Below are 24220 nucleotides of genomic sequence, written 5' to 3'. Positions count from 1 at the left end.
CACAAACCTATTTCACCCCTTTATTTTATTTCCATAAGAGAATTTCAAGGTGGAAGTGTCGAGGACACACGTCAATTTGCATTTTGACATCCGAAATCTGAACTGTCATCCAAGTATTCAATCCCACAAATGCACTCTAGAGGCGTAATTCACTCTCAAACTCGGATGGTCTCCTAAAGGGGCGTTCACCTGACGTCAACGGGATACCGGAAAACAACGGGCCTGACGTATCTCCTTCTTATACCATTCTCTGGATTCGCCTTTTCATCTATGAAAAGTGCAATTTTCCCAGTCATTATAAATAGTTCGGAATTTGATGGTGGTGGTAAGTATTTGTTAAAAAGGTAACAGTTGTGAAAGGACAGCATGAATTCTGGAAATGAACTACTACAAATATTACACAGTGCACCTCTAAAGCACAACATATGTGCTTCGTTGAATATTTTGGGTTAAATTTACTCTCTCTAATCAGCATCTCTATATTACTTATCTATACTATATCTGAATTCTAATCACTGTCATGATGATAGTGGAAATTAGAGACAGCTCTCTCTCTCTCTTGCTTTCTCTCTCTCTGTCTCTCTCTCTCTCTACCGCTCGCTCTCTCTCTGTCTGTCTCTGTCTCTGTCTCTCTCTCTCTCTCTCTCTCTCTCTCTCTCTCTCTCTCTCTCTCTCTCTCTCTCTCTCTCTCTCTCTCTCTCTCTCTGTGCCTCTCTCCTGTTCTCTCTCTATGCTGTTCTCCCTCTTTCTAAATGTCATTGAATCAGAAAATAAAGTCACTGTCAAAATGACAGTAAAGTTTTTCTTGTACTGGAAGAGAGTTACGTTTGTCAGCCTTCTTCATTTTCCCAGTAAGGGCTTTTTTAAACCACAACTGTCCATGTATCATGCTGTTGTTGAGAAATGTAATTTGTCCCACGGATGATAGATCGATCGCGTCGTTCCCCCCAAGAAAATGTCACAACTCCCTGAAACGGCCTTGACAAATTAGCTTTCGCAAGACATGCTGCCATGAAGTTGGATGGCTACATTATTGCAGCGCTTACGTTATTGAAGGATTTTTAATCACCCAGGTTTCTGCCACTCTGGGGGTGTTGGAGTGGCAGGTGTGGGTTAGCGGGTATGGTGAGCCATGAAAGGGATGGGTGGAGGCAGGGCTGGACTGGGGCGGAAAAACAGAGCGGGCATTTTTCTCATAGACAAGCCCCTCACCCACCTCTAACTTGATGGAGCTCAGTCCACAATCTACATTACAAATAGACCAATGGGCTGCGGCATCTGTATTGAGGTCTGGTCTCGAAGGGCAAAACAAAACAAAAAAGTGAACAAAAAACAACAGTATGGGCCCTACCGTGGCTGATATGGTAGGGCACATGTTTACCACTTGGCCGACCCGGGTTCGATTCCCGGTCTGGGTCCTTTGCCGGTCCTTCCCCATCTCTCTCCCCCAGCTCACTTCCTGTCTCTCCTCCACTGTCCTGTCTCACAAAAAACAATAAAGGCTGAAAAGCCCCAAAAAATACTTTAAAAAACAAACAACAGTATGGACCCCTGAGGACAGTCAGCCCACCGGGAAAATGACCTATATGCCAGATGACCAGACCAGCCCTGGTTGGACGGATGTATCCTGGTGGGTCATACCCCCCCCTTGTCCTTCTGTTATTCAGGACGGCATTGCCTAATGAGACAGAAAGAGCGGCCACACGCGGAAATGCCAGGGCTACAAATGACTGCAGACAGTTTATTTGATGAAGCAAAATTTCAAATGCCACTCCGCGTCAAACAGATCATACGGCTTAATGAGTGACTGGAGCAGGTTATTGCTTTAAACGCACTTTTTAGGTTGGATTTTTTTTTCTTGTGCATTGAAGTGTTTTTTAATGTGAGAAATGAAACAAGATGTTCTTGTTGGCGTTGTGCGTTGCTGGGTGGTTGTCCACCATTTCATGACTGAAAAGAAATTTTAATGGATTTCTACACCACCTGCAAGGCCAACGATAATGCAGTACTGCAGTCCTGTGCTGTGCTGCGGTGTGTGTGTGTGTGTGTGTTTGTGTGTGCGTGTGCGTGTGCGTGTGCGTGTGCGTGTGCGTGTGAGTGTGTGTGCGTGAGTGTGTGTGTGTGTGCGTGAGTGTGTACCTATGTGTACCTGTGTGCACCTGTGTGCACCTGTGTGCTTGTATCTATGATATTCAATGAAATGTTTGTGTGCGTGTGTGCGTGCGTGCGTGCGTGTGTGTGTGTGCCCTAAAAACGAAGGATAAGAAAGACAATATGAACTCACCCGCAGTGAAGACAGGCTCAATGGAAATGTCAAACATCTTTCATCAGAATTGGAGACTTCAGCAGGAAAATCCAAATGGTTGCATAACAGACATGTTTCTTATTTTCGGAGTGACATTGACAAAGCAACGCATGTGGAAGGACAAGTGGGTGAGAACAACAAGCTGTATACTCATACACATACCAAGGAGAGAGAGAGAGAGAGAGAACAAGCCACACACACACACACACACACACACACACACACACACACACACACACACACACACACACACACACACACACACACACACACACACACACACACACACACACACACGCAGTCTCCTGTTCCCATGTTTTCTCATTTTGCGTGTGAGACGAGAACGAGAGAAGCAGAAGATGAGAAGCAGCAATATTATCATGTTTATTCCTGCCACATATTTCTAGGGATTACATGGAGGTTTTAGCAGACCAGGGCTTCCTCCCCAGATCCATGTATTATTACATCTCGGTGTCCTGATCACACAGTTAAAAAAAACAACAACGCTGCATTCAATTAACACTTACAGAGTTGTTTAAACACCATCTAGAGTGTGTTTGGGCCCAAAGTACTCTCTGGGTGTTGAGTTATCACTGCATGTCTTTACTGACTATAAGTTGCAGTTGAGCCACATGAGACCCGGTTGGATCTTCCTGTCTATGCCTCAACAAGGCCCTATTATCCTCCCTGAAAATGAGAGGATCTTCTGGTGTTGTTGTCAAGCCCTGCGTCCTGTACAGTGCTGACACACGGCCATGGGAAGAGGAGAGAGCTGGGTACTGTGGCCTCTCTTAGCGCATTGTTTGATCAGAGTTGTTTATGAGAATCTCTCTCTCTCTCTCTCTCTCTCTCTCTCTCTCTCTCTCTCTCTCTCTCTCTCCATCCCTTTCTTTTCTCCCTCCTTCTCTCTCTCTCTCGCCATCTGTTTCATGTCTGGCCGCTTAATCACTTCTTCAAGCCAGACCCCCAATCTATTTTTGATCACGTTTGTTATCCTTGAAGAAGGTGCCTGTCTGCCTAATTGCAGGCCCGTCAGGCATGCTTGTTTTGTCAGTTTTGAAGGCGCAAAAGTTTTGATTTGAGTCTTGTTTGTGTTGATTACTGTGTCAGTGAGTTTTGTTAGCAGGGCCAGTTGCTTCAGTTTTAGAATGGTTTTCAGAAAGTGAATGTTAGTGTAGGTCCACCATACCTGTCAACCATCCCTAATTTCCCGGGAAACTCCCTAATTTTGACTCATTTCCCGATTTCTACCCGATTTGAAATGTTTCCCGGAAATATCCCGGATTTGTCACATTATCAAAAAACACCGTCGGTCCAATAGGCTGTTTATAGGCTACCCACGGCCCTGTCCGACGAGCCACACCCCCTCTTGAAGAGAGAGAGGGTCTTGCTTATCAAGCTACCTGCCAGAAGACGGTATGCCAGATACCACCAAGAATTGTATTGAAGTTCCTTGAAAACACGAGCTGTCAACCTCGAGCTCCGTAGCGCTTGTGCGCCCACTCTTTTCCTCAGAAACCGTCAGTTCATGCAACGCATAAAACAGCCTCGGAACAGCGAATCATGCGATTAACCTAATCACAACCTGTACCAGCACGAAGTTTTGCACGAACAGACAACGTATGCGACAAAACAACAAGAATAAACTCATTACGCTCATTTCATTGTTTTGTTTTCATTGCATTGTTTTCTCCACGCTGTAAAACGTGTGCTGGGGGATTTTAGACAGGATGTGTCTGTGCACGCGCACGGTTGTGAAAAGCAGAGTAGAACGCACCGTCCGATCTGTCTCTGTCATCCCGTTGACTGTCAAAATTTGGCCTTTAGAAAATTTCCCGGATTTTGGCTTAAAATATGGGAATTTTCCCGAATTTTGGGAGCTCAAAGTTGACAGGTATGAGGTCCACTCAGTAATAGTTTAAAGAAACTCGCGCACACTGACCATTTCACTGTTCTACCTTCATCAGGCAATGCCAGCGAAATGGTCAGTGTGCGGGAGTTTCTTTAAACTATTACTGAGTGACCCATGGTACCATCTCCGACGCACCTGCCAGCTGAGGTGTGCAAAAAAAGCCAAAGTTTAGTGTAGGTCTACTAAAAGTGTTTTATACGCTGTCAAAGTTTAGGTTTGATAGAATAACCTTTTCCATCCATAGTTATATATAAACTTAATTACTAGTGGTGTGCATTGGCACTGCCCTCTCGATTCGATTCGATTAAGTTTCGGGAGGTAAAGATTGGATTGGATTGGATTCGATTCTACGATGCATTGCAATGCATTACATTTTTACTGAGGGCAAAGCAAATTTTTCATCTGTCATGATGAGGCAATACAAGCAGTCAGATACTGAACAGCAGTTTTCAATGCTTTGAAGTGCTTTTATTTAATTTAACATTCATTTCCTCCGGAAATATCCACAGAAGTTATTGACACTTGAAAAAATATCCGCATCGATTATGGCACTTTCCGTATTGAATTGAATTGCCCTGCTCCGCATTGCCGTATCGATTATTGTTGATGTCACTATTAATTACAGACTCGAGGTCCACAAGAGATACAATACAATACATAAATCAAAACCATAGTACCATAATTGCAGTAGAAAATTCTGTGTTAAATCAACACCATTCTGAGAATATACAAGTATGGTCCAATTTTATTTTTATGTTAAATTAAACTTTGAGTCCTGAATTACCACTTTGAATTCACATATGCTCTAAAACCATGTAATTTCAACTCCCTAAAGAGTTGAATCAACGCTGTATCGATTTTTTCAGAATAGAGTTGAATTAACACTGCAGTTTTTAGTGTATTTATTTGGTGACTAAATGTAAACATAATCAAATTGTATATTGTAGCTCCAGTACAGATAAACAGATGACTAAAAAACACAATTTCAAATAAATTAACTTTTTCTAAAATACAATGTACTATATTAATCATGAATGCGAATCTATCACTGGAATTGCTAAGGCAATTTCAGGAAAATGTAATTACTATTATGAGGCATTATGAATAGTCTGCCCAGTAGCATTATCCAGTTCCTTAGCTATGAGGCTAATTACCATTTAATTGTGCTTTTTTGAGATGGGAAAAACTTTTCTCAAAACAGCGAAGGGAAGAAAAGCCACCCCATGCATCTCCACAGCTTATGTAAACTGTCAGTCACAGTGATTTTTGGCCATTCTTCACGTTCTGCTATTTCATGTGTCGTTGATTGGTCTGGATTATGCCCGTAAAGTTTCCTATTGAACTAAGTCTTACACAAGACAGGCAGTGTTGATTAAAGACGTAAAGAGCCCTAACATCTTCTAGAGTGTATCTGGACCCAGAGTACTCTCTAAGTGTTGAATTTACCCCTTTGCGCAGAGCATCTATTATAACCTCGTTGTCACCAAAATGGTAATGACCAATCGGTTACTTAAGAATCTCTGCATTATCATAGCAATGTTGTTATGATGTAGTTGAGTGTTTTCAGCAAAGAGGGAATAGGCCTGTCAATGGGCCCATCTTCGGTAAGAGGCTACCGCTGCATTTTTTCGCCGGGGGTGTAGTAAAAAAGTCAAAAGCAGTTGATTCCTTCATTTTTGGAATTTGAAAATGGTTCACCTTTAATCCAGACAGAAAAGACAGGACTGAAGATGCCTTTTGGCAGTGAAAATGCTTTCAATCTCATTTGCTTAAAACTTTTGATTAATTCCTCTGAAGGCTTTTCAGTGGAATTGAACACACGGACATGACAGATTCACTTGCACTATGATTCTAATCCGTTTTGTTTTGTTTAGATTCCCTAAACCATTCTTGAGATTTTTCTTCTTATGAAGTCTAAAGCATGGGGAGTTACGTAAGAAATGTAATATTCTATTACCATTTCTGCATTTCCCAATTTACTCTAAACAAGCTGTGGATTTTGTTTTTAATTGGTATGGATTCAGCCACCTCCATCCTCCCACTGAGTGGATTACATTGGAGAGAGAGCAAGGATGGGGATTTCATACCCAGGCTAGTGCACGCATGCACACTCACACTCACACTCACACTCACACTCACACACACACACACACACGCACGCACACACACACACACACACACACACACACACACACACACACACACACACACACACACACACACACACACACACACACACACACACACACACACACACACACACTCACACACACACATACACCGACAGACGCGCGCACACACACACACATACACACACACACACACACACACACACACACACACACACACACACACACACACACACACACACACACACACACACCGAGGCTTGTTTGCAAGGATAGGGATTTCATACCCAGGCGAGAGCAGCTAAATGGGGAAGAATACACAGGCTTAGCATTACGTCTGGCCAACTAAAAAACAATGCCTCCCGAAATCTGCACAGCACACACACACACACACACACACACACACACACACACATACGCACGCACACATGCACACACAAGCAAACACACATACCCACGCAGGCGTCTATACCTGTAAACACACATACCCACACAGATGTGCACACACACACACACACACACACACACACACACACACACACACACACAGATGTGCGTGCGCACACACACACACACACACACACGTGTGCACACACGTGTGCACACACAGGCACGCACACCCATACACACACACACACACACACACACACACACACACACACACACACACACACACACACACGTGTGCACACACAGGCACGCACACCCATACACACACACACATAAACAAAAGGAGAGAAAAATTGCTCACCCAGCATGATTATTACACATCTGAGTCCACCCTTTTTTGGCGAGAAACAAGAAATGTGATGAATGACAACTGAAGGGTGGCCAATTAAAAGTGTTCCCAGGCTTCCTGACTTCCAGGCTCCTCGTCCTGGGCAGCCTCTCATTCTCCCCTGCCCCCCCCCCCCCCCCAAGGAGATGAATACCACTGGGCATCTCAACATCATGGTGTGGATAAGCTTGTGGTTCTCAAACTGTTTCTGCCATTCCCCCCTTCTCTAGAGGAAGGGTCTTTGTCTGCTGTGGAACCAATGCTTCTCGTTAAATCATAACATCTAGCATCTTTTTACAATGTTCTGTAGACATGTGAATGTGTTAGCTTAGTGAAATGTATTACTGAATAGTACTGTAAACACTGCGTGTGTGTACTTGTTAGTGTGGCAAACATTGTCCAGGTATTGCGTTATGAAGAAAAGTAATATTTAAAAGTAATATTTTTTGTTATTGGAGAAGAGAGTTTATGGTCTCTCCATAGCCAGCCAATCAATGGCATTTTTTTGCATTATGCACTCTGGTTATTACCCAGTAGTTAGCAGTGGGAGGTTCAGTGGTGTCAGGTTTCGCTACAGCGTTGGGACACCTGTCAGCCATTCTGATGAGAACATTGCCCTTCAATGGGGTGTAAATGCACTGTGCAGTACAGTACAGTAAGTCAAACCTGCAGCTGCAAGTCATTTATCACCTTAGCAACACACTACACTACCCAAACTCAGGAGGTCCTCCATGAATACACACACACACACACACCTACACAAGTGCACACACTTTTCACACTACACACACATGCGCGCGTACTTACACAACACACATGCAGACACACACTACGCACAAGAGCACTACGCACACTTGGACTCACACACACACACACACACACACACACACACACACACACACACACACACACACACACACACACACACACACACACACACACACACACACACACACACACATACAGGCTTCCCCTCAGGAAGTGGTTGTCCTGGAGCACACACACACTCACATACACACTCTCACACACACACTCACACACAAATGCACTTCCCCTCAGGTGGTGAGTGCTGGGCTGGCCATGAGCGGTCATCTGTAGGCCGTAGGAGATTAAAGGACACTGCCTCTAAAATTTTTTTTTTTTTTTTAAACATGGTGACAAACGGTGAGGCAAGAGAGGTGGACAGGCAGGCTGGCTATGGCTATGGCTGGTGATAAGGGGGTCGTAAGCAGACGTGATGTAGGCAGGCGCTGACCTGACCGCACTGACTTTGCTTGGTGCCGGTTGGGGAGCCAGTGGGTTTTGGAAAGTCACCTCAGATTAGACCGAGCCAGCGCTGAGGAGAGCAGAGCAGTGCAGAGTAGAGCAGGGCAGGGCTGAATGGTGCTGCTATATACTGTGTTGTGTGCAGGGTCCAGGAACCGAGAGAGAAAGAGAGAGAGATGGGGGGGGGGTAGAGAGAGAGAGAGAGAATGAGAGAGAGGAGTTGGGAGGTAGAAGGGAGGGGGTAGAGGAAACAGAGAAAGGGAGAGAGAGGGGGAGAGAGCGAGGGATAGAGAGAGAGAGAGAGAGAGAGAGAATGAGAGAGAGAAATTGGGAGGTAGAAAAGAAGGGGGTAGAGGAGACAGAGAAAGGGAGAGAGAGGGGGAGAGGGATAGAGAGAGAGAGAGAATGAGGGAGAGAAATTGGGAGGTAGAAGAGAGGGGGTAGAGGAGACAGAGAAAGGGAGAGACAGACGGAGAGAGAGAGACAGACTGAGGGAGAGCGAGACTTTGTAGGCTGCTTTTTCAGCAGCTGTGAAAACAATGAGAGCTCCTCTTCTCCATCAGTGTCTCACCTCGTCAGCGTTTGTATTCACGTCTTTGTGGCATATTCTTAGCGGTTTGTCCTACAATGTGCATGTGTGTGTGTGTATTCGTGTGTGCATGTGTGTGTGTGTGTGTGTGTGTGTGTGTGTGTGTGTGTGCGTGTGCGTGTGTGTGTGTGTGTGTGTGTGCTTATGCACATGTTTGTGTCTGCGTGATTCTGTGTGTGCACATCTTAATGTGTGTAGTGTGATGTGCATATGCCTCTGTGTCTGTGCCTATATACCTGTACGTGTGTGTGTGTGTGCGTGCGTACGTGTGTATGCTTACTGTATATTGGCACCTTGCCGCCGCAGTACGGTTCGGTGTGTGTGGGACGTTTGAGTGTGACCTTTGCGGAGACATTTTCCTGTGTGACCTGTAACTGCTGGTGTCTGCGCCCCAAAAGGTCGCGGGAGCCCTTATATGGCAAAACACTCCGCCTTATCACATCCATGAGTTCCCTTCCCTTCCCTTCCCTCTGCAATATCATCTAGTCCAGTGTTTCCCAACCTTTTTTTGTGCCAAGGCACACTTTTTCCCTTGAAAAAATCTCGCGGCACACCACCAACCAAAAATGATGAAATAATGAAAACAAATTATTCTCTGATAAGAATGACTATATTGTTAATATAGGCGGCTACAACGTGTCTTGAATAGCAATCAAATAAACACAAAACTGTATTTTTTTAGTCAAATTTCATATTTCCTCTTTCAAATACTTAATGTTCACTTCTTACTATGAGGGCAGTCATGGGTGAGCGGTTAGGGCGTCAGACTTGCATCCCAGAGGTTGCCGGTTCGACTCCCGACCCGACAGGTTGGTGGGGGGAGTAATCAACCAGTGCTCTCCCCCATCCTCCTCCATGACTGAGGTACCCTGAGCATGGTACCGTCCCACCGCACTGCTCCCCATGGAGCGCCACTGAGGGCTGCCCCCTTGCACGGGTGAGGCATAAATGCAATTTCGTTGTGTGCAGTGTTCACTTGTGTGCTGTGGAGTGCTGTGTCACAATGACAATGGGAGTTGGAGAGTTGGAGTTTCCCAATGGGCTTTAAAGAAGCTATAAACTTCAAAGCAGGCCTACAATTTACAAATTGTTATTCTGTCCAAAAGCATTCTATTAGCGGGAATACAGAAAATAATGCTTATTCTGTCAGTAGCAACATTTGGGAAATATTTCACTGAAGATGCATATGTAAAAATATCAATATATATATTTTACTCACTTAATCTTAATGTGAAACCTATGCGTCTTTCACCTTTGGCTAAGGCCCACCCTAAAATGCTGTTTGACCACAATCACAGTGTTGCAAAAGGACGAGGTCGGTCAGAAGAAGTCGGACAATTTGACAGCGCTCCATTAACTCAAAGCGGAAATCTGATGTTTTCAAATGCAAGATATTACGGTCATATTATTATTAAAAACCTGATTGGAAATTGTGCCTGGGGTGTTTGTGACAAAGGTGCAAGTTTCCCCGCGAGGTAACAGGAGGTAATCGCTTTCCCCTTTCCCTAAAACCGGGCTAATTATGCTTACCAGCAGTTGGATAGTCTGGCTTGAAGGTTCTCGGCATCCTCACACTCGACTAGAAAGCACGCGGACCAACAAACTACGTTGTGTGCTCGATCATGCCACCACCTCACTACCTCACTTCAGTAAGGTTGTAAGCAAAACACAAATCTGTTTCAAGGTAGGATTTTGGTTTTCTGACCTATTTAATGAAGAATGAAAGAAGTTAATTATCAGTCACGTCAGGAGGATTGTTTTGACTAGCAGCTGATGGACGTTTTTTGTTAGGGCTACTGAAGATACTTCAATGCAATTCGCTATCTGCTGCCACCTAGTGATAAGGAATTATTTCATGCTTAGGATGCCAGTCAACAGCAGACACAAGGCTACTAGAAAATGACAGGCATTATTTGCTGATAATAACGATGAATTCACAAAAAAAAAAAAAGAATTTTCCACGGCACACCTGACGATCTCTCACGGCACACTAGTGTGCCGCGGCACAGTGGTTGGGAAACACTGATCTAGTCATTTTGCACTGTGTGTACAAAGGATAAGGTGTGTGTGCGTGTGCGTGTGCGTGTGCGTGTGCGTGTACGTGTGCGTGAGCATGTGTGCATTCACGCTGTTGTCTGTTTTAGGGGTGCTTGTGTGAATGAAAGAAACAGAGTGTACTGTGCGGAGAGGGCTATACAGATGTGCATGTGAATGAGACAAAGAAGTCTTAAAGACTGAGAATGACTGAGAGAAAAAGATGGCAGGTGCGTCCATGCATGCATGCGTTTGTGTGCGTGCGCATGTGTGTGTGCATGCGGGCACGCATGTGTGTGTGTCTTGGTGGATGTTTGTGTCCTCATAAGGTGTGAAACCAAACTATATTGCTCTCTCACATCACATCTCCATCTCTGCCTCCTATTGTCAAGATTTTTATTCAGGGAAACAATGGCAGTAATGATGTATCCTCTATAGAATAGTGAGTGCGTATCCATATATATATATATATCCATATATATATTATATACAAGGAAAGTAGTTTTCATTTTCAGTGTCCATGGGAATACACCCCCCCCTCTCTCCCTCCCTCTCTCTTTCTCTCCCTCCCTCTCTCTCTCCATCCCCCTCTTTCTCTCTCTCCTTCTCTCTCTCTTTCTCCCTCTCTCTCCCTCCCTCTCTGTATCTCTCCCTCCCTCCCTCCCTGCCTCCCTTTCTCTCTCTCTCTCTCTCTCTCTCTCTCTCTCTCTCTCTCTCTCTCTCTCTCTCTCTCTCTCTCTCTCTCCCTCTCTCTCCCTCTGTGTGTGTGCCAAGGCTCAGTCATTAGATTGTAAGAAGAAAAAAAGCTCTGTATTTTTGTCAGAACATGGCTGAAATAGCAGAGAGGGGAGGGTAAAAGAAAACAATAGCACAGAAGCATAACAGCTCCCAAAAATCCTTTTGAAAAGAGAAACTCTCCCATTCTCACTCCCATTTCATTTCCATTCCCCATCTTGTGCGTTTGAAAGTCCAAAAAACAAACGTACAATTACACCGACCGTTTAAGTCACCAGAGGAGGGGCCACTGCTCAGAGCCTGCGGGGGAAAGACAGGGCCAAATGATTCTGGAAATTATTAACACTGCACAGAAATGATGACTTTGAGAAAAAAACTAGGGAAGGGGTGCTTGGTTTTTTTGTCTGCCTTAGGGCTGCACAATTAATCGAAAATAATCGAAAATCGTGATTTAATCTTGATATCAAAATCGTGATTTCAATCAGGATCTAATCTTGCCAATAGTGACCTGTTTGAGTGTACTTGAAGCCAGAACATAGTGACATGCTGCTGTTTCTAAGTTACAATTCAGTTTTATTTTGTTCATATAATTCATTCTTGATTGTTTCATTTTGTTATCATTTTAAATAAAATTCTGCTAAAAATCGTGATTCCGATTTTGACCCAAATAATCGTGATTATCATTTTTTCCATAATCGTGACGTGCAGCCCTAGTCTGTCTGTATTTGAAGGTGCCCACTGTGTCCTCTATTACAATCCTTGTTACAACTTTACATACTGTATGCAATGATCTTTTGATAGGCATATATTTTGCATGTACTAATATTTACTTTGTTGATCCAATGGTAGCAATGACTGTTGCAGACATTCCTACCCGTAAATTGAAGGAGGTGAAAAGACGGATGCACAGAAAGGCAGACAGAAAAGTAGCAGATAACCTGAAGGAAACAAATCAGACCTACAGAGAGGTAGCCAGTGTAAAGGAAAAAAAACAACCCTACTTAGCAACTGCACTTGTTCTGTATATTTCCTGTGTATCTGCTAGTGATGTCGGCTATGATTATGTCCTCGATTGTAAGTCAGTTTGGTTAAAAAGCGTCTGCCAAATTCAATGTAATGTAATGTGATGCAATGACACATAGCTTAAAAGCAATGATTTCCAAGTGATGAGCAAAGGATTAAGTAAGAGGTAACAACCAAGTAAACGCTTATCAGGAACACACAATGATATCAACAAATGATGACAGATACGGTAGAGCTGTATAGGATGCCCTTAACTTAGTGCAATCAACATTATTATAATGAGGAAACATGCGGAAATTCAGAGGTGAGATGTTCAAAATGAATTCTCTTCCTCATGTTGAGATTCTGGTGACAAATAATTACCATGTGGGATTGTCAAATGTTTGACAGAGTTCTTTACCGTATCTACCTGAATGGAGGACAGAAACCCTGAAGGATAGGAAAACTCACGGGAGATGAAGCATAATTAAAAATAATTAATAGTTGCCAGTTTTGTATCTCTCATTAAATGTGACAGCTACCTCAATAATAAATGCCCATGACTATGATAATACAGATTTGTGTGAGTGAAACACAGTGTGAATGCACTTTAATTGGGTGCAGATGTGAATGGGTTAGCATTTTTCCTCTGCTAATCATGCAAGACAAATGTGTTGTTATGTTACAATTATTGAATTTTATGATGCATGCATGTGTGTGGCTAATTATTGAATATATTACGCAGCTCAGCTATGCTCTTGCTGTGCTCTTCTGAATACTAATTTGAATACAAATTCAGTAACTTGGAGAAACTGAACATAATTGAATGATTCATCATCACGAAAGAATGTTCAAGAAAAAGAAATTGCATATTATTTTACAAAGTTTTGAATCAAAAGAGAATTTAATTAACAAAAGGGTTTAATTTAATTGATCAACAGAGCTAGTCAGGTGTATGAAGACTCTCATCAATCTCATATAGTCTCGCATAATACAACAATAATGGGGTGTGTTTCTCGAAACCATAGTTGATAACTACGTTAGCTACTTTGTTGTTTCCAATGCAATTTCCCATTGGCAACTACCCAAGTTGCTAGCTGGCTAACAACTACACCTTTGAGAAACGCACCCCTGCTCTAAAACCATGATGATCAAGGCGGTATATGCCCATCGTGTCTAAAGAAAGATTTGCCAGAGTTTTCACTTGAATCGTGACCTTCAATATTGTCTGAATGTCAAGCAAACGATTTTCCCTAGGTGCCACTGGGTCATGTTTACCACACCTCGCTGCTTGCTGCACCGAAAGCATTCAGTGTTAAATCAACACTTAAAAAGTTGATGTAACCTCTTTTAGTGAGTGTTTGGTTACAAAGTACTCTCTAAGTGTTGCCGCAGAGAATCATTTACACAGAGAATCATTATTACTTTGTATCGTGCCTGTGTTTATGGTGGCCAGATGTCCGTCTTTAGGTCGGAGCGTTCATCTTTTCACTGCCTTGTCCGGCATCTGGCACAGCATTAAACCGGACGACTGGTTGATTAAAATGCATTTAAATGCTTGAAATTGCATCTAGGAAACTTGGAGGAGGACCCCCAAACCCCCCTTCCAAAAATATGTCCACCTTTTTATTGTCGGATAGATGGTCACTCTACCTGTGTTTATTGAATAGTCAATTGTATAGTGCCCTTCATTGTATGGTGCACTGTAGGTGTTGAAAACAGCGTCTTGTTTGAATATATCCAGCAGCATAACTTTAGCACTATGATGTATGCCCAATCACAATAAGGATGTTCATTTTAAAAAGTTCTAATAATATGACCTCAAATATCCCATGACATAAATCATCTTATACGTAGCAATTCATTATGTATGGAAGGGTGTGTTCCTTCCTGTAATGTTTTTTTTTTGTCTTTGCCGTGCAAATACACACTAGAAATAGCTTTACCGCTGACACTGCTGCCAAGGTATATCAGGGACATTTTCATATTTATTTTGGGTAAAATCACCCAGGCCCATGCAGCTCAAGGTATTCTGCAAAAAAAAAAACAGAGTGAGTGAGACCAACTTCGGGCTGCTCTAAAAATAAGTTGGGATCAATCCATTTGTATTCGTGGGAAAGAGACAGTGTGCTGTGCTGTGCTGTGCTGTGCTGTGCTGTGCTGTGCTGTGCTGTGCTGTGCTGTGCTGTGCTGTGCTGTGCTGTGCTGTGCTGTGCTGTGCTGTGCTGTGTTGTGCTGTGCTGTGTTGTGTTGTGAGCAGCCAGGGAGTGAGCATTGTGTGACGGACACACTGTGTCTGTTGACCAGATCGGACAGTCTGTTCTGTCTGTCAGTGTAGATAGGGACCAGAGCAAACATGCACCGTAAATAAAAACAGATTTAATTCAACACTTAGAGAGTACTCTGGGAACAAGCTCACTCTAGAATATGCTAAACCGACTCTTTAAGTGTTAACACTACATGTTTCTCTCTCTCTCTCTCTCTCTCTCTCTCTCTCTCTCTCTCTCTCTCTCTCTCTCTCTCTCTACCTCTCTACCTCTCTCTCTCTCCCTCCTCCCATCTCTCTCTCTCTCTCTCTCTCTCTGTTTCTCTCTCTATATATCTCTCTTCTCTCTCTCCCTCCTCCCATTCCCCTCTCTCTCTCTCTCTCTCTCTCTCTCTCTCTCTCTCTCTCTCTCTCTCTCTCTCTCTCTCATCTCCCCCCCCCCCCTCTCTCTCTCTCTCTCTCTCTCTCTCTCTCTCTCTCTCTCTCTCTCTCTCTCTCTGTGTGTCTGTGTGTGGTCAGCTGGGCTGTAACATCCAGGGCCTGGAGCTGGTTTAGGCCCCAGGGGGCCAGCGGAGAGCACTCTTAGCCCAGCCGAGATGAGCTGGGGCTGGGGGGCTAGAGCCTCTCCCTCTCCCTGCCTGCCTCTCTGAAGCTGGGGGGGCTAAAGTCTCTCCCGCTCCCTCTCTCTGTCTGCCTCTCTACTCCAAAATAGCCCCTAAGGAGGGCAGCCCTTCAGCACCACTTCAGAGCTGTCAGCCATCCGTGTATTTCAAAAGAGAAGGAGGGAAGAGGGGAAGACAAAAAAGAAACATGTGCTCTGTGTGTGTGTTTGTGTGTGTGTGTGTGTGTGTGTGTGCGCGTGCGTGCATGTGTGCGTGCGTGCGTGCGTGCGTGCGTGCATGCGTTTGTGAGTGTGTGTGTGTGTGCATTTGCGAGTATGTGCGTGCTTGCGTGTGAGTGTGTGTGTGTGTGGTTCTATGTAGTTGTCTTACTCGTTCTTTCTTGCTTCTTTCTTCTTGCTATGGCATCATTTTCACTGATTTCTCAGAACAGATAGTAGTGATAGTAATGATACAGACAGACAAAGCAATTCAAAAGTGCGGTCGGTGGACCATTTATTCATTGCTTTATTCAAGACCCCTTTTATAAACTTTTAAAAGTCTTGGAGTCTTATGCTCTCCCTTTTCTCTCCTTTTTCTGCTCTGTCTTCCTTTCTATTCCTCTTTCTCTCTATCCCTCTTTCTCGCTGTTCATCGTTCTCTCTATCCCTCTTTTTCTCTATTCCTCTTCTCACTTTTCCTCTCTTCTCTCTTTTCTCTATTCCTCTTCTCTCTTCTCTCTCCTCTCTCCTCTCTTCTCTCTACTCACTCTTCCTCTCTTTTCTCTGTTCCTCTCCTGTCTCTTCTCTTCTCTCTTCTTTCTTCTCACTATCTATTCCAGTATTGTTTACTGTACCCATTTCCACAGACGGAGGAGTCGTCTCATTTCAGGGATCTCCATTTCCTTATACATTTTTCAAGAGCGAAAAATTGTTTCTCTCCTTCTCTCTCGTCTCGTCCCCAAATTAATGGCCTTTTCTCAAGCCCTCTTTGGTCTATCTGTTCTTTACTTTCATGTGGGACTGCAGACGCTGACAACAGGCTCCCCCACAATCCCCTGCTTAGTAATACATCAAACGGCGGCATTTACAGACGGGATGTGAATTTTTCAGTAGCTAAACAGACAAACGGCATCTGCATCTGTTGCTACCACACACACACACACGGGCACAGGCATGCAGGCACACACACGTACACGCGCACGCACGCATACGCACGCACGCACACACACACTGCAATATACACGGCTAGTGAGGAGAGGACACCTACAGTGCCATGCCAGCACCGAGCTTTGAATTAATTTGAGGCTGCTTCTTTTCCAATGGATTCAACGTTTGATTGGCAGCCCAAGTCTTTTTCGGCACGTCCCGACTCTGAGCATGTTGTTACATAATGCGAGGCTCCTCGTCCCAAGTGGGATAGGAATTTGGTATTCATTTATGCTAAACAACTTCATGAATTCTGTTTAGCCAGAGTTGGATTGGAACAGGGGCTCGGAGTCATGAAAAGTTCATTTTTAAACTTACTTACTTGTTCAGACTGGAGTCCTACTTCAGAATTTGAACATAGTGTTGTTGTAGTTGGCTGTCCGGACATTGTTCAACAACTTTTGCTACTGCTGTACATGTATTCTGAGCACGCTGAGTACTGGGTATTGTCGTGTCGGCCACTGCTTCTTGCTGACTGTACACTGAGATAGTGTGAGGACAACAAGCCCCAGTCCTCCATCGGTTGTTGATTTCAGCACTTCTTTATCTGCCACTGAATGTCATTGCTTCCAATATGTCTGGGTCCATCAGAATTATGTGACCGTGAAATAAATGTTGTTTGCTAATGTCTTTCTTGCTTCCTCTCACACCTGTGTGTGTGTGTGTGTGTGTGTGTGTGTGTGTGTGTGTGTGTGTGTGTGCGTGGGTTTATGTGTGCGTGTGCGTGCATGTGCGTGTGAGTGTGCGTGTTTTTGTGTGTGTGTGTGCGTGTGTGTGTGTGTGTTTGTGTGTACGTTTGTGCTTGCAAGTGTGTGCACGCAAAAGAGAGAGAGAGAGATGTGTGTATGCTCAGTCTCTGCTTGTGTTTAATGTGAGAATGTGCTGTATGTGCTATGTGGCATGTGTGCCATCCTGTCTTGTAGTCTGCCTTTGCACAGGTGTTTGAACGTCATGAACAGAAGATTTCTAGTGCTGTGTAAGACTCCTCTACGCCACATTTGGATTGTGCCATGATAAAAACTATATCTGTCAATCCAAATAAAGAAGTAATATCAGAGCTGATGAACTCTAACCCTCTGCTCTCTCTCTACCCCTCCCCCTCCTGTCCCCCTCTCTCCTGTCTGTGTCTGCAGGGGGATGACGTGATGACAGTCATTAAGACCAAGGCTCAGTGGCCGGCCTGGCAGCCCCTCAACATGTAAGTATTCTGTCTCCAGCCATTTCTGTCTCTCTGTCTCTGTCTCTGTCTCTGTCTCTGTCTCTCTCTCTCTCTCTCTCTGTCCTTCCCTTTTCTGTCTCTGTCTCTGTCTTTGCCTCAGTCTCTCTCTCTCCCTCTCTCTCTCTCTCTCTCTCTCTCTCTCTCTCTCTCTCTCTCTCTCTCTATCTCTCTCTCTCTGTCTCTTTCTCTCTCTCTCTCTCTCTCTCTCTTCTCTCTCTCTCTCTCTCTCTCTCTGTCTCTCTCTCTCTCTCTCTCTCTCTCTCTCTCTCTCTCTCTCTCTCTCTCTCTGTCTCTTTCTCTCTCTCTCTTTCCTTCATTCTTTGTCTTCCTTCTCTTTCTGCCTGGCACCCCCTCAACATGTACGTCTGCTGGCCGTACAGTACTGTGCTCCACCAGACCCCTCTGTCTTCCTCTTCTCTTCTCTTTCCTCTGTCTTCCCCATCTTTCTCTCTCTCTCTCTCTCTCTCTCTCTCTCTCTGTCTCTCTCTCTCTCACACACACACACACACACACACACACACACACACACACACACACACACACACACACACACACACACACACACACACACACACACACACACACACACACACACACCCCTCAATGTTTAAGTGTGTTTGTGTTTATTTCTGTTTCCATCCCTTTCTCCCTTCCTGTCGTCTCTGTAGCCCTACAGTTAGTCTAGTCTGGCCGTCTACACTCTTCAGTTCTGCTGAGCTATTTATGAACCTTCCATTGAAAGTGAAATGCAGATCGTAAATAAGTTATTTATTAATAAACATTTGTCATTTAAATGAAATAGTAATTTATTAAACAATCACATCATTAAATGAAACATCATGGGAACTTGACAATGTGGAAAGCAAAGTATTTGTCTCTGCTCAATTATTCATCGTTTTTTTTTGTATGTTGCATGCCATTCTCTCAGGTTGTCCTACATTTCCAGCTCAGTGATCCTTAAGCATCATTGCCTTGGTTATAGCAGCAGCAGCAGCAGCAGCCGTGTTGTCTTTTCAGTACCTGGCTGCTAAGGATGTTCCCTTAAAACCTCATTAATGAGCCGTTAAATATTTGATGAGCTGTTGTGTTTGCGAGCGATGGAAAGCTTCCATGCTGACGCTGTCCTGGGGGGCTGTGCCAATGGAGGTTAATAGCATCCATACCCCCCACATCACATAGCCTCCCAGCCTCATTCTATCAGGACATCCAGTTGACCTGCTCTAGGGGTGGGCTGTGGTGGGGTGGGGTGTGGTGGGGTGGGGTGTGGAGGGCGGTATAGGGAGCGGATCAAACTGTCAATTAAGCCTAGCCAATTTTCTCTCTGTTTTTCGATGCAAGCAGTTTGCCAAGCAGCTCATTATTTTTGTGGGATTAGGGGGGGATAGGAGATAAACGGCTGCACCGTGTTGAGGGCCACGCAGGTCTCTCCCTCCTCTCTCTTCCTCTCTTCCTCCAGGTGCTGTACAGGGAGGGAGAGAAAAATATATAAATAAAATGAAACAAAACGGAAAAAAACATCCTCTACCTCTCACAGAAGAGAACAGCTCCAGGTGGCTTCTCATTCTGGCTGTTGTAGTTGTTGGTGGTGTTTTGGGTCTGGAGTTTTATTTAGTTTCGTTCTTTCCTTATTTCTTTCTTTCCTTCTTTCATTATTTGTTTTTCGGTTTGGTTTATGGCCCATTAAAAGTTTGGTGCCAGACTCCTGCTTCGGGCTTTGGTACCATGAGTGCACAGCAGAACGAACGACCCACAGCCAGGGCTAGTCTAGGGGAGAAGTAGGGCCCGGGCACTTTTAGCTTAAAGGGGCCCTTCATGGGGGAGAAATAGGGCCCGGGCACTTTAATTTCATAATGATCAGAGCAGAGCTTACTCACCGGTGGGCTCTGCACCCTCATGGGCCCCTATTTTTAGAAGTGTAAAAAAATAGTAAAAAAATAAAAATATTTGAAAATAGGGGCCCACCGGGAAATGCCCGCTATGCTAGATGGCCAGTCCAACCCTAGCCCGCCACCACCCCCACCCCCCTACTTCCTTGCAGCCGAGTTTCATGTGTTATTTAAGATTTGCCTTGCCCCCCAGTCCTGGTGGTGCCGAGCAGTATAGGCCTCTCCATCTTCTTCTGGCAAGAAACCCTCAGAATCAATCTTGGCAGTGGCTCCGCGACGCCGGCAGAGTTCAAGTGGCCACGTAAACATCATGAATATTACACGAGACTTGATCCATTACGCTGCATGGTGGGTCTGTGTGTATCCGTGCTGCATGGATTGTTTTTTTTCAAGGGTCATAGACATTATCTGCTCCTTTAATGAGTTTTAAGAAGTTTATGGCTAATTGCTCCTCACAATGACTCTGGCGATCAGAGGTGATGATCTAATGGATTGTTCCGTAAAAGGTTTTAAAAGTTTATACATTATCTTCTATACTGTACTTAAATGAGTTTGAAAAAGTTTATAGCTAATTACTTGTTACAATGTCTATGGTAATCAGAGATGAAACTGGTCTCTTGAGTGGTTTCTCAGAGGTGCAACAAGCCTGAAAAGCATGGGCAGATCTCTGCATTTTGCAGAAGATCTTTTAAAACAAAATCCCCTCTGTTCATTAAACATACATGTACTTGCTCTCTTAACTTGTTCTACTTGCACTCACCCTGGTATGCTGTGTGTTTGCTGTAGCCTGCTTGTTTTCCACTTTGGACAGATATCCAAATCCATCCACACGCCCTACTTGAGATAATATAATTATTGCTTACAAAGGCAATGGCCCCTGAAGAAGCCTCAAGAAGCACCTTAAATCCCATCTATTCACAGAGTCATATGGACCTTAACTTCACTGGCCCTTCCCCCTGCCCCTTCACCCCCCCCCTCCCCCCCCACGTAAAAGCGACCTTGGGTTCCTTGAAAGGCACTATATAAAACCAAGTTATTATTATTATTATGAGCAATCCAGCAAGTACAGTAGCAAGCACTGTGCACAGTAATGAAAGCATCAGTCACTGTGGTACAAAGATACAACTCTGTTGTAATGCTACGAAATGATATGCCTCTCCAAGGCAGACAAGCACTTTTAGATAAGGCGCACATACACTTTCATAATTTAATATAAAGCTTGAGGGACCACAGGGTTGTCAGAAGGATGCCCATCGAAGTGCTAAGCAGTTTTGGCAATTAACTCAAAAACTGTAATGCATTACTGATAACATTGGCTTTCCAGAGTAATCCCTAATATTACAATATTACTATATTTATAATGTAAGGCATTGCACTACATTTTTAGAGTAGTAGAGAGTAGAGTAGAGTAGAGTAGAGTAGTTTATTTGTCACATACAAAGCCATAACCAAGGTTACAGCTTGTAGTGAAATGACGGTTCTGGTACAACTCCACACCGTGCAGAGATCATAAGACTTAAAATGTGAACATAAATACACACATTAAATAAATAAGCAGTAGGCCTATAGAAAATGTCCATAGATGTCAGATTGTCCATAGATGTGTCGATCGAGGCGAGAGTTGGACGCGTCGCTTTACAAAGCAGACAGCTGTGCGGTGTCCGAGGCTCCGGGTGGATACGGTGCTAGATGAGATGAGACTACATCGCGGGTGGCAAAACTGCATGCTCTCACCTCACGCTATAGGCAACACTGTGATGGTCCCCATTCATCTGGTGTCCGTGACCTCTTGTAGTCAGTAGTGCAAGGCTTGTCGGGATGACATTGTTTCTCTGCCAGGCCGGTTGGTAGGCTATGCGTTGGTGACCCAACCGAGAGGATGATGCTCTGTTTCCTGTGAAAACTCATTAGTTATAATTTTATTACTCAATTTGTCTTTGGTCAAATATAGAATAAATGTTTAATGTATCACTTACAATTTATTGCTTCTATGCATCAGTTTAAATGCTTTGTCATTTATTCAACATGGGCTAAGTATGGTATTAAAATAAAAGCCCTTAAAAACAAGAGGGCTTCGCGACCCACTGTGGATCTTTGGTGACCCACAGGTTGGGTCACAACCCATAGGTTGGGAACCACTGCCTTACATGACTGTTACAGCAGAAAGCAATGCATTATAGTAATTAACTAAGGCCATGGAGTCACTGACTCGATAATATCTACAGTACATGCCTCTAATATAACTTACAAACATTTTACTATGGTCACCCTAACTTTTACACTCCTCCTCGGCCCCTCTCCTCCCTCTCTCCCTCCTTCTCTCCTCCTCTCCCCTACTCCTCCTCTGCCCCTCTTCTCCTCACTTCTGCTCCGCTTTCCCTCTCTCCCTCTCCTCCCTTCCTCCTCTCTCCATCCCTCCCTCTGCCCTCTCCTGTACTCCTCCACTCCTCCATTCCTCCTCCTCACCTCCCTTCCTCCTCTCTCCATCCCTCCCTCTTCCCCTCTCCTCCACTCCTCCTCTCCTCCTCTCCTCACCTCTACCTCCTTCCTCTCCCCATCTCTCCCTCCACCCAATCCTCCACTCCTCTCCTCCTCTCCTCCACCCCTCCTCTTCCCCATCTCTCCCTTTGCCCTCTCCTCTACTCCACTCCTCCACTCCTCCTCTTCCCCCTTCTCCTATCTCTTCTCCTCCTCTCACCTCCAGCCGGGCGGCCCCCTCTGCCGAATTCTCCGTGGACCGTGTGAGGCACCTGATGTCCTTCCTCACCATGCTGGGCCCCAGCCCCGACTGGAACGTGGGCCTGTCTGCGGAGGACCTGTGCACCAAGGAGTGCGGCTGGGTGCAGCGGCTGACGCAGGACCTCATTCCCTGGGATGCCGGCACTGACAGCGGGGTCACCTACGAGGTAAAGACTATGTGGTTAGGGAAAGAGACGTAGCCTCTTACTGCAGCAGGGGTCGCCGGCGACCCTATTCACTTGCTGAACATGCTTAACTACATCATAACAACATTGCTGTGACATTACAGAGAGCCATAGTGCTGCGCTAAGGGGTTAAGATCAGGGGGTTGCAGGTTCGAATCCCACCCCTACCTCTCCCTACACATATCCATCCAAGGCTGTAATACCCTTGAGCAGGGCACCTACCCCCACATTGCTCCAGGGTCTGTATCCAATACCCTGTAAAGCGTCAGCTTGTCAGTGTGGCGCAAGGATGGGCCCACAAGCGGTAGCGTGGACGAGGGCAACTTGAAAATACAAGACAAGTGTATTTTCTGCGCAAGTGTGAGCGTACTGTTAGTGGGCTCCCATTGAAATGTATGGTCGTCTGGGAAGTCTTGGAAGGCTGGGGCGTGATGCTGATTCCCATTCGTAGACCGCGCACACAGACTGCCCGTGTAAAAAGGACAACTGGACAGCCTGCGAACCGCTCACGCTCTCACTGCCCCGTCCCCGTGCTGCACGCAAGCCTTGTACTATGTGAATGTGACTTGTAGTAGACTATGTGAATGTGAAAGAGATGCCTAGTTATTCACTATGTATCCTAGTGGTTCAGACCTGCAACAACCCCCCCCCCCATAAAAAAAGAGACATACCAGTAGTCATAATGACCTACAACACCACCCCAAAGGAGACATACCGGTAGCCATAAACTACACTATAAAGACACGGCTCCCCTTTCCATTACATTATGTCACTTACCAGACACTCTTATTCAAGGCACTTATGTGTGGTTTGGTAAATTCAGCAAAGTTGTGTTGGATATGTTGCAATGATGGCGCACACCCAAAGTTGCATTCATGTGGTGTTTGCGTTTGTAAACACTGACTGAAAACTGTCCACCACTGCTCTCCAAACTCATAAGCAATGTAAAACATCCGGTTGCACTTTAAAAGATTCATTTTTTTTACTGTATAATATCAACACAGCATCTAATATTATACTGTAGATTCACACTGGACATACCTAATGCAAGTCCTAACCCTGTGGTATCATGTAAGCATGGTATTAATACCTAACTGATGAAGAAGGGAGAGTGAAATTAGCTGTTACCAACAGTTTTTCCTGTATTTTTGTATTATTTTTGTGTTAGAGCTATAGTCGCTCCTCGTGTACTGCTTGCTAGGTCCCACAGCTGACTCGGGAGAAATCACATTTGGGACTCTCTCAGGCTGCGTGAATACACAAGCGGCCAGGCTCCCTGGTGGAAACCAAAACAAACACATGCCACGCTCTGAAAAAACAAATTATGAGATGAAAAAAATACATGCGCACACAAATACACACACACAC

The 24220-nt window shown here is 44.7% G+C and overlaps 1 protein-coding gene across 1 annotated transcript in view; it reads left to right on the top strand.

Annotated features, from left to right (window-relative positions):
* Positions 1–24220, top strand: part of spon1b (spondin 1b) — a 122674-nt gene that overhangs the window by 68717 nt on the left and 29737 nt on the right. The window contains exons 7-8 of the mRNA XM_063196817.1: positions 17957–18021; positions 22633–22834. Of these exons, the coding sequence (XP_063052887.1) occupies positions 17957–18021; positions 22633–22834 (267 nt within the window). The remainder of the gene's footprint in view (positions 1–17956; positions 18022–22632; positions 22835–24220) is intronic.

This window comes from Engraulis encrasicolus, chromosome 4 (assembly GCF_034702125.1).
Source record: "Engraulis encrasicolus isolate BLACKSEA-1 chromosome 4, IST_EnEncr_1.0, whole genome shotgun sequence".
Classification (NCBI taxonomy): domain Eukaryota; kingdom Metazoa; phylum Chordata; class Actinopteri; order Clupeiformes; family Engraulidae; genus Engraulis; species Engraulis encrasicolus.
The sequence above is the reverse complement of the archived record's forward strand: the minus strand, read 5'-3'. Positions and strand labels throughout refer to the sequence as shown.